General features: G+C 39.5%; 1 protein-coding gene and 2 long non-coding RNA genes across 6 annotated transcripts in view; 2 read left to right on the top strand and 1 right to left on the bottom strand.

Moving 5' to 3' along the window:
• The window catches only part of LOC125287250 (WD repeat domain phosphoinositide-interacting protein 1-like), a 42001-nt gene that overhangs the window by 13333 nt on the left and 6607 nt on the right, over positions 1-22061 (bottom strand). The window contains exon 12 of one of the 3 annotated variants that reach the window (XM_048232818.1): positions 19015-21482. The exons of the other annotated variants lie outside the window; for them this stretch is intronic. Within the exon in view, the coding sequence (XP_048088775.1) occupies positions 21361-21482 (122 nt within the window). The 3' untranslated portion in view covers positions 19015-21360. Of the gene's footprint in view, positions 1-19014; positions 21483-22061 lie in introns of those variants that run through there. 3 annotated transcript variants of the gene reach the window in all.
• LOC125287252 lies at positions 2045-5935 on the top strand. 2 transcript variants are annotated; one of them, XR_007192331.1, is made up of 3 exons: positions 2045-2144; positions 2388-2598; positions 2788-5935. It is a non-coding gene; the product is annotated as an uncharacterized LOC125287252 (long non-coding RNA). The 2 variants fall into 2 exon arrangements; XR_007192330.1 differs by having other exon boundaries at positions 2045-2598.
• On the top strand, positions 13212-15108 carry LOC125287253. Its single transcript, XR_007192332.1, has 4 exons — positions 13212-13238; positions 13526-13584; positions 13949-14178; positions 15017-15108. It is a non-coding gene; the product is annotated as an uncharacterized LOC125287253 (long non-coding RNA).

The following is a 22061-nucleotide window of genomic DNA, read 5'->3' as shown; positions in this document are numbered from 1 at the left end:
AGAGGGCAGTAGATCAAACAGATCGTGATGTAATGTTGTACTTTGTTACAAATTATTTGGGTAATCCATCTGATAAATTGTGTTTTTCTTTTTATACTTAGTACCTTTATGAATTAAAGTGTATCATTAAGGTACCTTTTTCAATGTCATTACTCTGACATTCGACATTAGTCGACCATAAATTTAGGCAATGGGCACATTGTTAGGGGTTGACACTTTGTATAAGATTTCTCCACATTACTTGATCCAAATTCTGTGATTTTTGTTGAATAAATGTTGTACAATTATGTAATTTCGTATCAAAGTGGAAAGGTGGTTTTCATAAGTCGGTGGGCGGTGGTAGTGTAGTGGTTAAGGAGCTGGGCTAGCGTGCAGTAGCCTGAAAGTTGTCGGTTCAATTCCCGGCTTCCACCGTTGTGCCCTTGAGCAAGGCACTTAACCCCAAGTTGCTCTGGGGACAATGTGATCCCTTGTAATATAGCCGACATATGTAAGTCACTTTGGTTAAAAAGTGTCTGCTAAATGTAATGTAATGTAATGTAATAAGTCAGCGGCGTTAGTTTGAGCACATAATTGACGTTTTGTTTACATGTGTTCAATGTAAGTCAATGGGAGCCGGAAATCCATAAATAGCGGCGTCCAAAGAATCTTTTGCCGGACATCATTACGGCGGTAGGGGAGGACTCCACGCAAAAAGGAAAACATGTTACACTAAAGACACTAACTTTACACTAATAACGACATAAACCCCCCAAATGTTAGCTCTCGTATCCCAGGCATGCCTTTCGCGGGAGAACGCTATGCAATGTCTTGTGCGCCGACGTTACAATATGTTTATTTCCTCATGTGTGGCCCTAATACTCCGTCGTAGGCTACAGCAGTTGTCCATGGATGTTTCGCCATTTGAAGGAAATTATTTTGAAAACGACAATGTCATGCTTGTCCGTTCGACTGAACAGAGCGAGATAAAGTAGTAGGCCTACGCTATTTTGTGATTTGTGACAGATCTGTGGGAATTTATCAAAGAGATAGCTTACCTTTTCCGAACACTGCGATGGAATGCAGAACTTCCCAAAGGCACAACGTTTTTCAGTAATTTGCTGAATTGCGAACAGCAGTTAGACAAGATGACAAGTTGGAAATAACTGAAAATGCCTAACTGCAGGCAAAGATTGTTAAGCCGGAGCAAGATACTTCATCGGGAGCAACTTCCGGGAACCCGGATCGCACAAGGGGGGGTCAAAATCCCCCTTTATGCAGAACAGAGGCAAAGATTGTTAAGGCGGAGCAAATTATGCTGTGCCCATTCTTATTAATTGCCCTAATCCACCTAAATCAGAGTGGAGACACATGGAATTTGGACAGACAGCTCTCATCTCAGTACGAGTAAAGAACTAGTCTCCCAAAGTAATGGAGAAACAGGTCTATTTGAGGTAAAGGGGGTAAGGGGTAACAAAAAGCAACAATCTCAACAACAATCTCAAAGCATGTCAAATATAACGGTTGCATCATGTTTTGTAGCGTGTTAAACAACTGGAGCAGGCACTTGAAAAGGAAAAAGAGGTAAACAGAAGAATATTGTGGCATAATAAGACATGATGATGCTTTTAAAAAACAATAGCACACTCTTCTAATGGTTCTACGTGTTTCGTAGCGAGCTACTCAGCTGGAGACAGCTCTTCAGAAGGAGAAGGATGAGAAATGGCAGCTGAGTATGACATTACACAAAGAAAAGAAAACAAAACAGTTAAAGACAAAACAGCTGTGGAAGGCCAGGAAGACCAAAAAACAGATTTGTCAAAAAGTCAAAAACCTCCAATCAAAGTAGGCAATGGTTTATAATGTAATTACAATATAATTATGATAGTAAAGAACAGTACAGGCAACACGGTCACTTATTTCTCATTTCATTTTTCTCAGATTAAAATCTGAGAAAAAAAAAAAAATTGGCAGAGGTACTTCAGGGTCTTCCAGACAAGACCAGAGAATTTGTTATGGTGCAAGCAAAGTACCATGGCTCCCGGCCTCAGTATTTTTTTGGGCGCATATATTTTGGGGTCATTTACCCTTCTTAATTCAGCCCCAATCCTGCAAAGGACAAACTTTGGGACTGTAATTTCCTCCAGCAGTAATGCATGCTCAGGGTGAGCATTTGCAAATTCATGGAATGTGTTTGCCTGCTTTATTTTTTGCATTAATTTTTGTTTCAATTTTTGTTGTGACCAATAAAGGGGAATGCCCTCAGCCACCTCTGACTCCAGCTGCTGCACGATCTTGAGAAATAAATCAGACGGCTTAATAAGACCAGCGGTTGATGTGTGTTTTTTATGTTCAATGAACATCCCCCTGTCTCCTTTGGTGTATGAGTGGTCTTGTGATGTTTTCAGAAGGAGCTCCTGGCAGGTGGAACATGATTCTAAATCTGGGTCCTTAGACGCCACGTTGAGGAGCCATCCAGCGATGTATATCAAGACCTCCTGTTGTACACAATCACCTACCATGATGTCCTCCCCTTCCACTCCAGCCAAAGAGTCTACTGGAAGATCTGCCACATCTCCTATGACAGACTGGATGACGGTGTTGAAATGTGAATATATGGTAATTATGTAATTTCAATTATTTAGACATGATTATACTAAGACACTCTCCTTGACCATGTAGCTTTGTTATCATTGATGAGAGAAAACAACATATCTGTACAGATGTCTTTACATAATTACATACGTGGCAATCAGGTGTGCTTTGTTGAAGTCCTGATGGCCCTGGGCCCTCTGTGTTCCCATCCAGGAGCGGTGTTGCGGTGTCCGGCAGGCAGTTGCCCTTGTCGGATTGGAACAACTCCGTGACCGAAGCACTTTTGAGGGCGGCTGCAAATTCCCTACTCGTAGGGTTGTAACGGTGACCTCCTTTTCCCCGGATGACAGAGAACAGATTCTGTATAGGAAGGTTTGTATAGGAAGGTTTGTATGTTATTGCAACTTATCACCCGGTTGCCACTATAGGCGATAGTCATGACTTCATAGCATGCAAAAGAAACAAGTGGTTCCGTTTAAAAAAGAAGCCAACTTTTTGTTTTACAACTTTCTTTGGCCCTATAACAGTGATTGTGTGGACAGTTAACTTGTTTACAGTTGATTCCATTGTTACTTATTGTCATCATACATACTTCAATGCAATCCTGGTTCAGCTTTGCTGTACAAAGGAACCGGATATTATTTTTGTCCATCTGTCTCCATAGGGAAAGGGTGCTTCTTATTGACAGCACCAGGCCCCACTGGCATGGAGGTATGAATGCTTGTCTGAAATCACATTTGAAAGTAAGTTGCAAATTGATTAAAATTATTTTGTGCTTCTTATTTTAGAGAGATGTGTGTGTTTGGTGGTGGAGGAGGATCACAACCTGAACTCCCAAGTTGGAATTTGGGCTATTTGCTCCTGTAGGTACTGTACTTGGACAGAACTTCCCTTCTGCAAGGGGCGCCGCCAAGGATTTGGATCCTTGCAGTGTCTGGGGAAAAATATATTTCAGATGTGAATGTTGTATGTGACTTTACTACTATGATCAGTGTTTGACACTTCTGGGACCACTATGTGACCGATGGGTTTAGATTGGCATGTTAGTTATACCTTGAATTGAGGATGTCAAATAGCCTATTCATCTCCTCAGAAAAGTCAGCTGTGGTCATGGCCTCAACAGGCAGCATTCCTAAGTAATGACACCATATCATTTTTAGTTTGCAATGTCTATTAGGATATACCCATTTGTGCTGTATTCTCCTCACCTGCTGACAGTGTGACTGAACACCTGTGTGGCCAGCCGGACACGCATGTTCATAAATGGGGGTAGATTGATGTGCCGTTCAGTTAATTTTGGTGCCAGTCAGAGTATTCTGCCGGTCCACTTGGAAAAATTGTTCCAAATGTGCCCATTTGGCAGATTTGTCTGCAATCTGTGATAACATATAATCTTTGTCACTATTTTGATATTACTTGATTTCTGAGTTCTGTGTTGAAAGATCTGTTATTGGCAAATCATGGCTATACAATTTCAGTGGAAATTTTATTGGACACTTTTCACCAACCTTAACTCCTTAAATGTCTCTTCATGTTTCGGATGGACTTAATCAGGTGTGGCACATCAAACATGATTGGAATTTGAGTTCCTCTCACTGAGCTGCAATGTGCCACAGATGACGTGTCTCTCCAATTTAGGCTTGCTCCCAGGAGTTTAAGTGTTTTTATATTGGTGGCAGACTGGTCGCACACTACAGCCAGGACCTATGATTGACACACAGTGGTTTTACCCAATCTATTTTGTTTATTTTAAATGTATTTGCTTGGTCATAATTCAGTATGTGTTGTGATTATTAAACCTGAGTGTTGTACTCCAACTTACAGAAAATCCAATGGCTTGTAGCCTCTCCACTGCCTCGGACACAATGTCCACCATGTCTGCTGGGGACAGGGCAGATTTTGCCAGGAAATAGCCTATGGCCTGTAGATGAGTGAAGGTATTACCGTGTAAATGTAGTCATGACTAAAATGTTGATTGTAAGTTGTACTTAATTCACCATGACTTACTTGCTTCCATTTTGATGCAAGCCCGCGAGCCATCAGGACCATGCAGTGGTCAGCCATTTGACCTTTGGGAGTAATGCCCTCCACACAGTCTGCACCTGCATTATACTCCTGTAGCCTCTTTATAGCCATCTCATCAAAGACCAGACTCACTGCCCGCTCATGCACCTCAAGATTATGAGCTACTGTGCCCATATGTGACAGTACTGTCTCCAAAAACCCTGGCTGTACACAGGACAACAGTGTTACAGAATGAAGCAAGGAACAGTAGGTTTTTATTTAGATTTTGTTTGGTTTGTGTGCAGTCTGTGTGTATTTTCTTTATGTTTATTGTTTTGTAATGTTCATCTCCTTACTCTGAATTGGCCCACAAGTTTTTGGAGGAAGCGAAATAGTGTCGTGGGTGACGGCAACACAAATTGCTTCCTCAGTAGCTTGTAAGCGCTTGGGCTCTGATGCCGTATTTCGAGCCCAAGCTTCTTGAGGGCTTCTGGGAAACTCTGAGGCCGGGAGCCATGGTACTTTGCTTGCACCATAACAAATTCTCTGGTCTTGTCTGGAAGACCCTGAAGTACCTCTGCCAATTTTTTTTTTTTTTTTTCAGATTTTAATCTGAGAAAAATGAAATGAGAAATAAGTGACCGTGTTGCCTGTACTGTTCTTTACTATCATAATTATATTGTAATTACATTATAAACCATTGCCTACTTTGATTGGAGGTTTTTGACCTTTTGACAAATCTGTTTTTTGGTCTTCCTGGCCTTCCACAGCTGTTTCGTCTTTTAACTGTTTTGTTTTGTTTTGTTTTCTTTGTTTAATGTCATACTCAGCTGCCATTTCTCATCCTTCTCCTTCTGAAGAGCTGTCTCCAGCTGAGTAGCTCGCTACGAAACACGTAGAACAAGAGTGTGCTATTGTTTTTTAAAAGCATCGTCATGTTTTATTATGCCACAATATTCTTGTTTACCTCTTTTTCCTTTTCAAGTGCCTGCTCCAGTTGTTTAACACGCTACAAAACATGATGCAACCGTTATATTTGACATGCTTTGAGATTGTTGTTTTTTGTTACCCCTTACCCCCTTTACCTCAAATAGACCTGTTTCTCCATTACTTTGGGAGACTAGTTCTTTACTCGTACTGAGATGAGAGCTGTCTGTCCAAATTCCATGTGTCTCCACTCTGATTGATTTAGGTGGATTAGGGCAATTAATAAGAATGGGCACAGCATCATTTGCAAGGCGCTTCCGTTTGTTCTGTAACAGTAAGTTTGCCTCATTAGAGATCTTATAGAGCATTGCTTTATTCAAATGTTGGCCCACTTCTTGGTCTGATTAATAAAATGCACTATCAAAAGGGAGCTGTGTCTCTTTATTCACTCAGATGATCATTTGTACAGTTAGTGGCAATTTCTAACAATGCAAAACTGAAAGTTACCATTTGATAAATCATGTCTCTTTCGAAATGTGCCTCACAAACACCATACCCTCCCATGGTGAGCTCATTGTGAGTGGCATTTAATGACAGGTCTGCCCGTCTTATGTTTATCAGCCACCGTTTTCTCCTGCAAATAGGTAGCAATGGTAAGCATTATTAAGAAAGGCAAGGCAAGTTTATTTATATAGTGTTTGCTTTTTTTTTTTTTCAAGCATTTTCTAGATATATAAGTTGACCCTCAATTACATATGCCTACTCCTAAACATATAGCAGTCTTACAATCTAAGGTAGGTCAAACTTATGAAATGAGCCTATTGAACGTTTTCTTCTGCTTAAGATAGATAGATACTTTATTGATCCCCAAGGGGAAATTCGAGGTCTTAAGGATTTAAGTTGTGCTCTTTGTGAACATCTTAGTGCGCTGTCATTTCCATAGACCTAAAAACAACGAGAATGGGTCCCTCTATGCATCACAACTGCATCAGATCTGTCATGTCACTTACCTCTCGTCATCCCTAGGGAACGAAAACACCGAGCATTCCCCTTGCGTGTTATTGCAGGCAATTGCTGCACACAATTTGGGCATTTTAATGCGATATTTGCAATTTGATCTTCACTCAAAGCAGAGAAAGCTAACTTAAATGGTCACAAAAACAATCGTACCGCTCTTTTCCAGAATGTATCTTGGCGGTCTTTCAAGCATTCTAATATGAAAAAAATATTAATATTGCCGCTCTATCAACTATAATCTTTCCGCTCCTTCAAGCATTTATTCATTCTAAAATTCAAAAAAACACACAAAACATGGAAACTTTCAAGGGATTTAATAAAAACATCAATGAAATAATTTACAAACTTTATAGAAAATATGTCACTGCTCACATTAAGTTACCCCAGCGCCACCTCATCGTTAGAAGTTGCTAGCAGGATTTGGTTTAGCTGACCGGCGAATGTGTTGTCAAGGTAGAGCGTACGTAGCAACCATCTAACAGCAGCAGAATAAATAACTGGCGCACACCTCATATAAGGTCGATTTTCTCCAGACTGGAATGCTCAAAAATGCTAAAAATGTACTTGAAATGTTCAGAAGGGGTTGGGGATCATGAAAACGTGCCCAAAGTTCACATTCCTAACTCTATAGAACTAAGATCTTAGCATATGTGGTGAAATTCTGAGCTATGCCCATAGACTTCAATGGAGCAGTCGCTGCCTCTGCTCTGCATAAAGGGGGATTTTGACCCCCCCTCGTGCGATCCGGGTTCCCAGAAGTGGCTCCTGATGAAGTATCTTGCTCCGCCTTAACAATCTTTGACCAGAGCCCGTCTACGGAGAGCCTGGCCACTCCGTATTAAGTCCCATTGTACCGAATTGTGGTTGCAGTTCCACCAGATTTCCACTGGGGGCAATTGCCATGAGTGCAGAATGAATGGGAGTCAATGGAGCTAGACGGCTAAATTTGTGTCTTTCACCTGATTGTCGTTGACAAATCTCAGATTTGATTGTAGTTTGTATAACTTCAACATGGGTTATAGGTCAAAAGTTGAATGAGCGAGTACTTATGTCCTTTTGATTTCTTACAGTTTGGGTCATTGTTGCCCAAAACACACTAGCATTGTGCTAATGAGCGACATCATTGACACGTTTGAAAGGCTTTTAGAACAATTAAGTGACTTTAAAAATATAATACTCATTACATTACATTACATTACATTACATTTGGCTGACGCTTTTTAACCAAAGCGACTAACAACATGGTAAACAGTAAGTTTTTAGAACAATTCTCACAATTTTTTAGGACAGTTTAAAAAAAACATTAGAGTACAGTAAGAATAAGTCGTCGGTGAGTGCTGTTTTTAACAGTTACTTGTCAGTTTAAAAACGGCTGGTGAGTGCTAGGATCAGTAAGACTTGTTGTAAGTGTTGCTATGAGAGTAGGTGTTCTCTAAAGAGCTGGGTCTTCAGGAGTTTTTTTGAAAGTGGAAAAGGATGTCCCTGCCCTTGTAGGAACTGGCAGTGTGTTCCACCAACGAGGAACAACAGATGAGAAAAGTTTGATTGGCTTGAGCGTGCCGGTGGTAGAGCTAGGCGTCGCTTAGTCAGAGGAGCGCAGCGTCTGGAGGTAGTGTAAGTCTGTATGAGGGCATTCAAGTAGGTGGGAGCAGAACCGGAGACTACTTTGTAGGCAAGCGTTAGAGACTTGAATTTGATGCGGGCATACCATAGGTACATACTCAACCAAGTGTATTTTCTTTGCCTCCCCTTTCGAATACAATATTCAAATTACTTGAAAAAAAAAATTATATCCCGAAAAAGTGGATTTTGAGGGGTACAGCTCCATAGACCTCCATGCATTCTGCACTCGTGGAATGGCCCTCATGTGGAACCACAAAAGGAACTGCAACCAGTTCAGAAACCGGAAGTTTTCCCGAGAGTGGCAGTTCTCCCTTATTAGACATTCTCTGCTTTGACCGAGGCACATTATCACTTCCATGAAGCAATCTGCTTCGCACAATGTATCGGAGCGTATCAAAGTTGTAAGGTCACGTGACTGATGGCGTCTGAAGCTTCGGACGCCACTGAAAAGTTTAAATGGGACATTTGACACAGGGGCACCGGTGCTTGTATCAAACCCCTAAAAAGCGTTACGGGTTCGATAAACCTTTAAAGTCCCCAACACATATGTTTTTGTTGCACAAGCACCCTTCTAAAATTGTAGCCCTACACAAGCACTTCACAATCCCCATTGTACACAATGCCCCATGTTTTCACAATGCCCTTTATATGTTTTCTGTTATCTGACACTACTGTGGTCATCTACAGCAATTAGCCTACGTTATTTTGCCATTCGTTTTTGCAAAACATCAAATGAAGTCTTAAACACAACCACAATAGAGAAGCATGCAATATCAAATAATGCTAACTCATGGCAATTATGAACATGGCGGGATTTGAACCATCGCTGCGTCGTATATCTAACACGCTACCACCCTCCCAAGGCCATTTTAAGATTTTCATGGAAACATAGCATTATTTAAAACCAAGCACATTACATTTTCAATTCAAATTATTAGAAGCATATCAAAACTATAATGTTTATTCCAATGACTGTAGGCCTAATAGTTTTTATTCACAAGGGAACAGAACACGTTGTCTCTCCGCTTTGTTTTACCAGTGTCAGAGAAGGGCCATTTGGTCGGCATGTGGCTTTGTCTGTGATATGAGAGCCGCCGTTATGTCTGCTAACCACCAGCTGTCATTGTTTTGTATTCGATGCTTTGACACTTCGAAACACTTACGATACAATCAGGAAGAACCTTCCAAAGCCTCATGGGGCTTCATTCGCCCAACCCTAATGAATGGTGGAGGCTAGGCTAGTAAATCCGGCCAATTCATAGATTTTAAAGCATGGCCTACGTTTTTTCGTTGAAGCTATCCTACTTTTATTGTATTGTTAATAGGTCATCCTACTTTTATGTAGTTGATTTGGCTGAAGGAGTACTGTTGTTGCTTGGTTACTTTTTGCAAAGCATCTGTATTGAGAGAGGCAAATGTTTTACAATTGCTAGCAATTGGAACTCTTGAACGCTGGTTCTAGCTCTAGTTTTGCAGCTTATGGTAGTATAACTCAGGTAGCCTATGTTGACAGAACAGTTAAACATAACAGCCAAATCGAAATGGTAGCCTATGCCTCGTGTCCATTTCGGGCATGTGTGATTGTTGTTGGACTATTCAAGAAGTGAGCGCAAGTGTGTGCGCATGGCGCGCCACCCTCGTCATACCAGTCTTTGTGAAAACCGACGACGACGAGTTCTGACAGTAGGACGTCACCGCGCCTGTATACAGCGATGATCAGAGAGACCAATACGCACGTTTGTTCCATCAGTGATAGCAGACCTCAAGTCTCACGCATTGAGCGTGAGACACACGCATTTCAATGACTTCACACACTCAAACGCCACACATGGCATTTCTCACTCCGAGAAATTATTAACCAATTGCTCGCACAGACATTTATAAGGGCTATATTTTACAAACGTGTCACACAACGTTGCTGTCTGTGCGCTAGAGCTGCTGAGTTACTAACCTATCGGCCAATCAGAAAATAGGATTTCTCAACCAATCAGGAAATAGTTTTGTTTTGTTGCCCGGCGAACTCTGAGTTTCAGTTTCGTGACCAGTCTCGGCCTTCGGTGAATGCATAGCGGAGGTGGTAAACCATAGACATAATATACATAGACGCCGCATCGACCGCTACTCCTTACTAAGCTGACGAGATTTGGAGCCGCCATCTTGGACCGGTCATCCACTCCACTCAGTGTAATCTGTTTGGCGGTGAGATGAGCTGTCAGCATTTAATTAATCATATCTCACTGAATACCGAACAGATTCTCACAGCGTTTTTTGCTGCAATGATACAGGACACATGATTTAGCGTATTTCAATATTCATAGTGGGTTTAACAGTAATAGAATATTCTGATATATGATATAAAGTGACCTGATGTCCGATATCAAAACTGGGAACATAATCCATGTTTGACAGCATAGACAAAACTAGTTTGATACAAGTTTAATGAGTTAAATATAGTTCAGTTTACAGAAAAGTTCCATCAACAGCATTATTCACAGTCCACAGAAAGGTTCCATAAACATTTAAGTGAGATCAGTGCCATTCAGACATCTGAGGGGTATTCCAAGTAGGCCTATGTGGTTTGGTGACAAACTTGGGTAAATTGACTCAGAATAAGTTGTAAACCTCCCAGTAGAAAAGCTGTATGATACAGGAAACATGGTTGTGTGTATTTTAATATTCATAGTGGGCTTAACAGTAATAGAATATTCTGATATATGATACATTATAAAGTGATGACATCCAATATAAAAACTGGGAACATAACTAATCCACGTTTGACAGCATAGACAAAAACTGGTTTGATACAAGTTTTAATGAGTTAAATTTACAGAAAAAAATCCATTAACATTTTCAGTTCAGTGCCATCAAAAATAAAGTGATGAACAGACATTGGTGTGGCATAAGGGAAATGGAGTAACTGGGTTCAATATCAACAGCATTTGTTAGACAAGTTCCATAAATATTGTAAAGTGCAAGTTTGTAGGTTTGTTTCTGATCCTTAAAAACAGACATTGGTTTGGCATAGTAAGTGTAACAGTTCATCAATTCAAGACAAAAGGTGACTTGTCACTTGTACAGTGTCAATGGGTTCATCAACAGCATCTGTTATTTACAGTTCACAGAAAGGTTCCAGCCCCAATGAAGAGATTAAATAAAAAGGAATTAAGAAACATTTTAGAAACTGCTAAGATCAACCCGTTCCTTGCAATCAGTAAAGAATCAGGGAGTGTCTTCACAGGCTCAGTGAGACAGAGTTACCGTCATGCAGTTGGTTCTATGATTTCGACAACTGGTGCATGTCATTTTGTATGTTCCCACCTTGCTAAAATTACTTGGGTACACTTTGGCTGAGAACAAAAGTGCTTCAGACAGCAAGTGGGCAAATAAGATGGCATAGTAAACTGGGTAAACTCCATAAAAGAGGACTGAGTCAACCAGACGATGGGAAAATGGGACAGAGAGTGGCGAATGCAGGTGATGAAGGTGGAGCTCATAAATCAAACATTCAGTCACAGTGTAGCAGATGCCCTGCAGTACTGCAATGAAGAGCTGCACCTTCCTCAGTTCCAGGGGTGTGAGGAGACCGTTCAGTTCATTCACAGTCTTCTTGAACAAGGCAGTTGTTCTGGAGATACAAAATAATAAATAAATGAATGAAGAGGCATCTTATTCTTGTTAGGGTAAATGACATGTGAATAATACAGTGTTGGGCAAGCTACTTCGAAATTTTAGTGAGCTAAACTATCAGTTACTCTGCCATGAATAAAACACTACACAAAACTACCACCCAGTCAAATGTATTAGTAGCCTAACACAAACACAGCAGTAGGCTAGTTCACTACATAGGAAGCTACTTTAAATTGAGCTAATTTCACATGACAAGAAAAGTGTAGCTTGTCTGGCTAAGCTACTTGATAAATAAAAGAAGTTGAGCTATTGAAAAGTTACTTTATTCAGGAAATAGTGAGGCTACCACCAACACACTTAGGCTACAAGTAGCAGCTAGCGACTGCCCAATAGGCTAGTCTGTGCCACTTGTGTAAAATTCGCCGGCCAAATCTAGTATGATTTATTTCTACAATTCTTGTGTCAGTTGTAATCTAAGTCAGTGTTATGGAATATGACTTATCAAGTCTCAGTTCATAGCGGGTGAACACCGAGTAAACATAGCCTAGCTAGATGGCTCACGATTTTCATACAGTAATATCAAAGATTGCTCCTTCTCAGCTCTCTGGTAATATTCTATTCACAAAATACAACCAATAATGCGGTTATGTTAAATCTTACTTGTGAAAAGTAAATCCCAGTATGGTCCGCCGATTTGAGAAGGAACATGCTGCACAGTGCTGTTATCTTGTGTCTTCTGCTGCAGCGCAACGAGGAGTATGACCGGTCCAAGATGGCGGCCGCATTTCTTGTTCCAGCAGCCAATGCAGCGTCTATGTATATTATGTCTATGTGGTAAACGAGGTGGAGTTGAAAAAAAAACAACTGGAGATGGAAGAGAACAGGATAATCAGGTAATAACTTCATTCATTTCAATCTCTCATTAGTTACTATAGTTTTCCTACTCGTTTTTTAAGAACAATATAATTTAAGTGTTCGTTTGAATAGTAGCTTATTGCATAGCCTATTGTAGGTCACTTTTAAAATCATGTCATATTATATAATTATATCCTGGCCATGGATGCATTAATCATTGCATCTGTATTAAAAAATGTCGGGTAAAAAGCAATTAAGCTTTTTCTTCACCCTCTCATTCACCCTGAGTGGAAAGCCCCCTAAGTCCAGGTTAGTGGATGCTCAGAGGTGGTGAAAAGGCCCATTATTAAATTGTTAGTGCCATGTGTCAAATCTTTTCTTTTGCAAATCTGAGCAATTATAAATTATACTTTTGCCCGGTCAGGTCACATTTCTATTGTTTTATTACACAAAGATGGTTTTTGCCTTGACACACTGCCTTGTATCGCCAGTACAGTGAGAGTCCTAGTGGGCCTCCGTAGTCTCCCGCCCCCTCTAATCTATCAATTTTTCATATTCATATTTCGCTGTGCCCTTCACCTCTTCCCTGTCTCTGTCACTCTGGGGAAGAGGTATGTTATCTGTCTATCCCTCCTTTCATATTATATTAAATATCTTCACCCTATACTGTCTTTCACTACTATCATAACTATCACTTTACCTATATTTACTTTCTGTACACTTTGTTTTATCTATTATGGAGCTTTCTTGTTTATTTCTTTATATTTTGTACTTTTGTGTCACATGGTGTAAAATGAACCTGTGACTAGCCTGTGGCTGTAGCCTGTACCCTGTATAATGCTACTGTATGTTGTTAGCGATCGCTAGTACTTAGCATGCTATTTATAATTCACCACAGGAGTTGGGGGAAGGAGAACCTACTGCCTGCTTCACTGTATTGTCCCTATTGTTTTGCAGGTGTGTCATTGTTTTCTGTTTGTTTATCACTTTGTCATGGTGTTATTTTGCTGTAACCTTGTACAGCTAATTAGCATGCTAGCTAACTAAGTTAGCCATACTAGCTAGCTACTTCCATTAGGTCTCTATCAGGAGCTAGGCTAGGTAGCATAGTTTAATGGTTAAATCCTAGCGACTAGTTGTGTTAACCTTTTAAATGTAATGATTGATGTTACTTTTATTTTATATCTAGTATTTTGTATTTAGTATGTTTTGTGTGGGTTACCTGTGCTTTTGCCCTGTCTCTGTCACTCTGGGGAAGAGGAGTTGGGGGAAGGAGAACCTACTGCCTGCTTCACTGTATTGTCCCTATATTGTTTTGCAGAGAATAAAAGCCCGCGAATACATCGTCATCCCGTGTCACGTCAGTCACTCAAAAACAGCAAATCACAACGCAGAGTGTATTCCACCGATCACACTGGCAATCGAATGCTTACTGCATATGAACCCCTTCCCAGACAGCACACATACATCTGCCCGATGTCGGTTTCAGATCAGCATGGAATCCTCCCGTATAATAATGTCGCAGGAGTATCGGGCTGAAGTCGCTTCCATGTATGTTGGCTTTTTTGATCGTTCCTACAATCCAAAGCAGATCCCGCTATCTGTTTTTTTTTACCCCAGCTTCCATGTATGTTGGCTTTTGATCGTTCCTACTACCCAAATGCACAGATAAATGCATCAGCCAAAGTTCCCAAAGCAAATATAGGCTACGTTTCAGTCCCAACTTTCTCTAGTCACTTCCAGAGTTCGTGTTTTGGCCGGCGTTAAGCGCTAGTTGTAAACGCTTAGCGTGCTTCGCCTCTGCTTGATTGAAATATCAGCTGAGGTAATGCTAATGGGTTTGAAATCTATTTCTCCGAGCTCGGTAGTGGTTCTCTGCATCTATGACAATTCCTTAACAGCAATCGGTAAGGGTAGACTTTAAAGATGTGTGGGATAATTTTTATTTTTCTCATTGAATGTTTAGATACCTTATATACATGTAGTGAAATCTAATTGTCATCTCCTTACTCTGACCCTTGTGTTTTCTGAAACTCCAATGTTGGAATGTTTAGTTAAATTAACCCCTGTGTCACCGAACTGTGGGTAACCCTCAGGATGGGGGGTCGTAAACATTTCTTATCTCTGTTAAAATACCAGATGGTTAAGTGATCACTGCAGGGTGACAACTTGTGATTTTCCATGGGTGTGGGGTAAGGGTATAAGAGTTGGCTTCACCCACAGATGTGTGGGCTTGTTACTTTGACATTTCATGTGTGTAACATGCTCCCGGCGTCGTGAATAAAGCTGCAGTCTCACACCAGTTGTCTTGGATTAATTCTGACCACAGATGATTGTAAACTTGATAGAAGTGTTGCGGTGAATTAATTGTTGTTTTTGTCTCTTGCAGGAGAAGAACCTGATTTTTGGGGGAACATTTTCTAACAGCAATTTTTCATCCTTCAGACTTTTTTAAACATTAAATAAAATGAATTGAAAATATTTCTGGCATCTTTCTTGTGTCTTTATATCAACAAACACACACCTACACACACCCACTCAAATCTAAAAGCCAGCATCAATATTCTTCACTCCCTTGTGACAGAGAATTATCAATGTAGTGCTTCTTCAATTAGATTCATTATGGCAGATGCTTTCCATAAATTATTGAACAGTAACAGGTTTGGAAAGCTGTGTTGGCTGTAATAGAAGAGTTGTAACTAAATCACCCCAGAACTTGAGAATTATTTATTTTCTTACTTTACATTTAGATAGATAGATAGATAGATAGATAGATAGATAGATAGATAGATAGATTATTGATCCCCAGGGGAAATTCAAGAATTATAGAAGAATTATAATTCAAGAAGAAGAGATTTAGTGTACACTGCCTGAAGATTCCGCTGTCTCCCTCATCGACGAGACAAAAACAAATGCATTGTTCAATGTAACATTTCAAAATCACTCCTGAAGTCTGTGTGTGATACTATGGATTCAATCTGAAGTAAATTACTTTTACAGACTTGGGTATGAGACTAGGGACTGGGGATGCTTGCTTATTTAGCCTTTTGTGAATATGTAAGCACTTTAAAAATGGCTCACTATTTGGCAATTCATTTTTAGTAGTGATAACTCAACTTGTCTCCTTACATCGTATTACCAATGTTCAATATGGAAGGCCAGTAATAAAAAAAAGGATGCTCTTGCTCTCTTCCTAATATGAGGAATCAATTGAGCTTGAGGCATTTCTGACATGCAAACCTGACCTAACCACCTGCCCTGGTGGCAGACCCATCATTTAGATGAACTAATCCCTCCTCACCCAAAAACATTTAATCATCCCCATAATTTTCATTGTGGTCATTTTCATCATCCCCATCACCCCACAATATGGACATTAAAATCCCCACACCAAATTATTTTCCCAGACAAGTCCTTCCAAATTCCTTCAAGTTGTCTCAATTCCAATGGCCTGCATGGGTTATACAAGTTACTGTAATAATCAAGATTTTTCCTGATAGACCAGACTTCAACAATAATATATTCCAATTCATCTCCTTTCCTTACTTCTCTGAACTGGAGCCCCCTCTGTATGCGATGATGTGGGGCTATTTTAATTTCAAAGGCCAAGGGAACTTTATAAGGATGCATATCCTTATTCCCTGAAATAACTGGCCTTTAACAATACAAATCTGCCTGCTTCTATAGGAATTTAACATAGGGGTATGTATAGGCCCTGTTTTTTTTTTTTTGAGGAAGAACATTTATTTATTAACGATACATTATTCATTCACATTTTTTTCACAATTTCCAAAATCTGATTTCTACGTAAACAATCTATATGGGAATTTAACATAGGGGTATGTATACGAAAAAGATACAGTTTCAGTGTTCAATGGGAGAAATATATAATGGAGAAATCTCTGAGGTAAATTGTCGTATCATAATACAGAACTCTCGGATTGCATTCTAATCACATATTTGTGACCGTACACCCAGAGCCTTATCTATCTATAAGGCTCTGCGTACTCCTAACAGGTTCCTCTTTTTACTTTAGCATGTGTATGAACAGGGTATGTAAACTTATGAGCACAACTGTACGTTTCCTTTCTGCACAGAAATGTCCATAGCCTCATCATCTGGTTTATTATTTAATTTATTTTTCTTGCGTTTGGGCCTACCATCCAAACCAGCGCTCAGATTCATTCATCCTACACTTCATACTCCATACACTTCTCACAAGCAACTCCAATGGTATTCACCATTTAAAAGCTCTTGGACTCTTGGAATCCAAAAATGACAACTTTTTTCATGTAGTGCTTTACATTTTCAGATTAATCTTATTATGTCTCAATTAAATTTGATCCAAAATGCCCCCCCCTCCACTTTTGGTGCTACCCTGACCTCTGGCAACATATTGGGTACTGAAATATTCACAAGAATCTATAAATGTAATCTTCATGTTGTATTATCCAATATTACAGTAGTTGTACAGATGTATAGTCTATATTATACACACTCATTGAACCAACAAAATAAATGCAAAAATAGAGACTTTTTTGTAATTATTCCATATTTTGTGTAGTCAGTCTATATCAGAACACCTGACATACAGTTTAAATAGTCCAAAAGCAACCTCAAATTGTTACCTTTCATTTGAAACCAGGATTATGCTTCTACACAAAGGGCTTCATGTGCAGTAAGCATTTGATGTATGCATTTTGGATAACCAAAAGTCCTACGGGGAGTTTTAGGCATTTTACAAAATGCATGAAAATACCTTGGCAAATAATGGTAAAGCACTCATATTTTCATTCTATATTGATCTGCTTTTGCACACAGCTTCACAAGACCGGGTACTAGGGCTCAATTGTGTTTCTAAGTGATATCAAGTGACCTAAAGGGCTGAATTGTGGTTAGGTCAGAGACGCTTGCAATCCGGTAGAAAGAAAAAAATATATTCTAGCCTGTAACTCTTTGTCAGTACATCACACAGTTATTTTGACTATTTCCTACGAAAACTACAGGTTCTCAGCCTTCTATAGAGGTCCAACATTTGATGGTAGGCCCCAAAAGAGGTGGGAACAATGTCCTTGTAAATAGGCACAGTGCAATTTCAGGCAAAAACTTGAAATTTGTATTGGAATTCATGTGGTTAAATTGGAATTCATGTGTTTTTTTGTTTTGTTTTGTTTTTGCTGAATCTTGTAGATGTATGCCTAGCTCTTTAAGATTAGGAGGGTGCCCGTGATATCCCTTCGAGCAATTCCATGAAACTGTTGCTTTAACTGTTGCTTGTTGTGTTGCTTTAAGTCTGATATTTTATTTTATACCAGTTTAGTTCAGACATATTCTAAGGGGTTGATAAAGTAGAAAAGTTTGCTATATCACTTTTAAGATGTCAGCAGCATGGTATACCAACTTTTAAAAGAAACTACAAGGCATATTATTGAAAACGTATCCCCAAGGGAGAAGAATTACTTTTTTTTTCTGATTGGCAGGCAGGAGCTATGCACTGTCTAGCGTTGGTTATCTTAAAGGTTCTGTGAGTTCTCTATCATGGTGTAGCACACGAGACCTACTCTTCAAGTAAGATGGTTTGATGAGATGTTCTTTTTTTCTATAAGTATAAGTATAAATACTCTTTTGATCCCATTAGGGAAATTTGGTCTCTGCATTTATCCCAATCCGTGAATTAGTGAAACACACTCAGCACACAGTGAACACAGTGAGGTGAAGCACACACTAATCCCCTGCTACAACAGCGCAGTGAGCTGCCTGCTACAACAGCGGCAACCCTCGGTTACGGGGAGCAGTGAGGGGTTAGGTGCCTTGCTCAAGGGCACTTCAGCCATTCCTACTGGTCAGGGTTCGAACCGGCAACCCTCCGGTTACAAGTTCGAAGTGCTAACCAGTAGGCCACGGCTTCTATGACTGTTTTACTCTTTTAATGTCTCTCTCTCCCTCTCTCTCTCTCCCTCTCTCTGTCTCTGCTTTGTGGGTTCTTATCTCTCTTTCTCTGTATCTTTGTCTGTCTCTCTAAATACAAGACCTTGTTCCAATCTCATGCCCCTCTCCCGTGAAAGGTTCTCTAAACCATTTGGACAGTTTTTGAAAAACATGTGCCCAGCTATGCAGTGTTGTTGCCCAGCTCAACACTCTTTTTTTATTTTATTTATTACTTTTATTTAAAATATCCCGACATTCTCCACAGAACAACTGGTATTTTTTTTTTGACAGTATATTTCTCTTCATCTTGACATTTACGGTGCCAACCATTATTTTGAAATCATGCTTGTGTGGGTCATATCTGCTAGAATATACAGTGTAAATGTTGGCCTACATGTTGGGCAATCTAACTATTGCTAATATGAAAATATTGAAAAAACAATAAAAACTTACATCTTGTTAATGCAAAGTTATGTTTATTCTTGTACTGTTCTGCCCTCCTGCAAACATACATGTACTCATTCACACACAAAATATTTCAAATAGGCACATACAAAAACATACATGGACAGTACAATTAACATGAAGAGAACAAAAATTGCTTAAAAAGAGGAAAAGATGAAGTACAATTTGGTATTATCGATTCCATATGAAGAACTATGACATTGGTATTGGATACCACCAACACTTCCTGGTGCTGTCTCCAATTCAATAGCATTTTAGTGTTACTCTGCAATGATTGCACATCACAGAAAGTCAACATGACATCTATCATATCCTCACCTGTTTCCTTATGCCTACATAATTATTCCTACATGGTATTGCTGACATGTTAGACAGCTGGTCAAAATGGTCTCAAAAAGCAGGTTAACAGAAGACTAGCTGCTCATGTTATGATATTTCTAGAAAAGCAGGATGAGCCCTATGATTTGTAACTGAAACTGTAGCGCACCCTAGTGGTCTCTATACGACACTGCGTATGGCAGAATCTACATACACAAATGTACACAAATTCTCTGACCAAGTATAATGTTCCACATTACTATGGTTGCTACATGGAGACAAATGTACCACAGATATTTAGTCATATCCAGAGTCTACAGTATGAAAATACCTTGGGCATTATCAGACACATTTCACATTATGTGTTAGTTGTGTGCAGCATTTAAAATCATGTTGCAGGAGAACAAACTGAGCAGGATCTTCACGTGTTTTCTTTCTTTTGGTCTTGCTCACTTGAAACTACAACAGACTTGAAATATGAGTAAATGTTCACAGGTACACCACTACAATGTGTTTCTTGTCATGTAAATTCTCCGTGATAAAGTTGAGGTTGACATTGCACTGCCTACTCTACATACTGGTCCAGTTGCTGTACATATAATGTTGATCTTCAAGATTTAACTTCATTTTCCAAAAAAAAAAAATTGTCCCTTAGCGGAGACTAAGAAGCATGCATTATCAACAAACACACACCCACACACACACACACACACACACACACACACACACACACACACACACACACACACACACACACACACACACACACACACACACACTCAAATATAAAGTCAAGCCAGCATCAATATTCTTCACTCCCTTGTGACAGAGAATTATCAATGTAGTGCTTCTTCAATTAGATTCATTATGACAGATGCTTTCCATAAATTCTTGAACAGTAATAGGTTTGGAAAGCTGTGTTGGTTGTAGAGTTGTAACTAAATCACACCAGAACTTACATTTAGTTGTTTTGTTACTTTACATTTAGTGTACAATGCCTGAAGATTCCGCTCTCTCCCTCATCGAGGGCAGACAAAAACAAATGCATTGTTCAATGTAACATTTCAAAATCACTCTTGAAGTCTATGTGTGATACTATGGATTCAAGCTGAGGGCAATTCCACGGAAAATTGACTTTTTGTCACATCCATAACGCAGTGAAATGCCTTGGCATTTGTATGATGTGAATGATAACATTCATTTTTTGTGCATTTTTTTAATTTACATTCTTCAGCCAAAAATAGCATATGCTCAAATTTCATGTAATCATTCACATCATACCATACCATCACATTTTATTGGCGTTATGGATGTTACAAAAAATGTAATTTTCCATGGAATTGCCCCTGAAGTAAATTACTCTTACAGATATAGGTATGAGACTAGGGGATGGGGATGCTTGCTTATTTACCCTTTTGTGAATATGTAAGCACTTTAAAAATGGCTCACTATTTGGCAGCAATTTGTTTTAGTAGTGATAACTCAACATGTCTCCTTACATCATATTACCAATGCTCAATATCGGAGACCAGTAATAAAAAAAAAAGGATGCTCTTGCTCTCTCCCTAAAATGAGGAATCAATTGAGCTTGAGGCATTTCTGACATGCAAACCTGACCTAACCACTGTTCACGAAAAACCAAAACATTGAGGATCTTTTTTCAAAGGGCAATAGTTTTCCTATAATGGTTTGTCATAAATAATGTATCATAAATAGTGCATACCAAAACTGAAATTTCAAACTACAAAGGATTTCTTTGTCAATGTCACCATGCTAGATGTAGTTTTAGTTGACATTTTGGCTATATTTATCTATGGACTACAGTTAACTCTGTGTCCTACCACATGGTAATGGTCGCTCGGTAATACTGCATGAGATTAGCTACAAGGTAGTGGTCTGTCAACGGCAATCAAACATTCTCATTGACAAGACAAATACGCCAACACAACTTCTGTACCATCCCTGACCCGAGACCCCCTGCCCGAGACAGCGATGTGATTGGTTGATTGGCCCGGGGGTTGGTTAATTGCTCAGGGAGCTGACTGGTGGGAACTCCTGCTCATCATCCAGACGGATGGACCCAGCAGCCAACTCGTGCTCGGGGATGACCTCACCCTTTTTGGCTCCTCCATCTTCCGAGTAACCTACCATTAGAATTAGAATTAGAATCCTAAAATTAGAATGGATATCAACACCCAAACTCTAAGGTAAGGTAGACTAGTAAAACTGCTGTTTCTAAGTGAGAGAGTATGACATTTGTTCAGACAATATCTGTAAGAATCAGTGCTCTATGACATTTTAAGAAAATAATGATAAACATATATTTAAAAATATTACAACATTACATTTATCTAAAAAAATGTTCTGTGATCTTAGAACTAAACATTTTGTTTATTCATTTATGTTCAAGAGAGATAGTGACACTCTACATTTCCCCCATGTCATTCACCACAGTGTTATAACGCTCCACAAAAAACTTAACAGCTTTCACAACATGATGCCTCTATAATGACAGTCTGCCTGACAATGGGACGTCCTGGGTTCGATTCACAAACCCGCCGTTGCAAGGCCGAGTCGCTTTGAATAAAAGCATCTGCTAAACACCAGTCATCTTTAACTACTAGGCTGGAATAGTGTATAGCTCAATCCAAGTCACTTGGATTGGATTCTTTCCCATGTACAGATCCAGCATTATATATGAACGTTTTTGATACGCACACACA

The sequence above is a fragment of the Alosa alosa genome, chromosome 22, assembly GCF_017589495.1.
Source record: "Alosa alosa isolate M-15738 ecotype Scorff River chromosome 22, AALO_Geno_1.1, whole genome shotgun sequence".
NCBI classification, from domain to species: Eukaryota; Metazoa; Chordata; class Actinopteri; order Clupeiformes; family Clupeidae; genus Alosa; species Alosa alosa.
The sequence above is the reverse complement of the archived record's forward strand: the minus strand, read 5'-3'. Positions and strand labels throughout refer to the sequence as shown.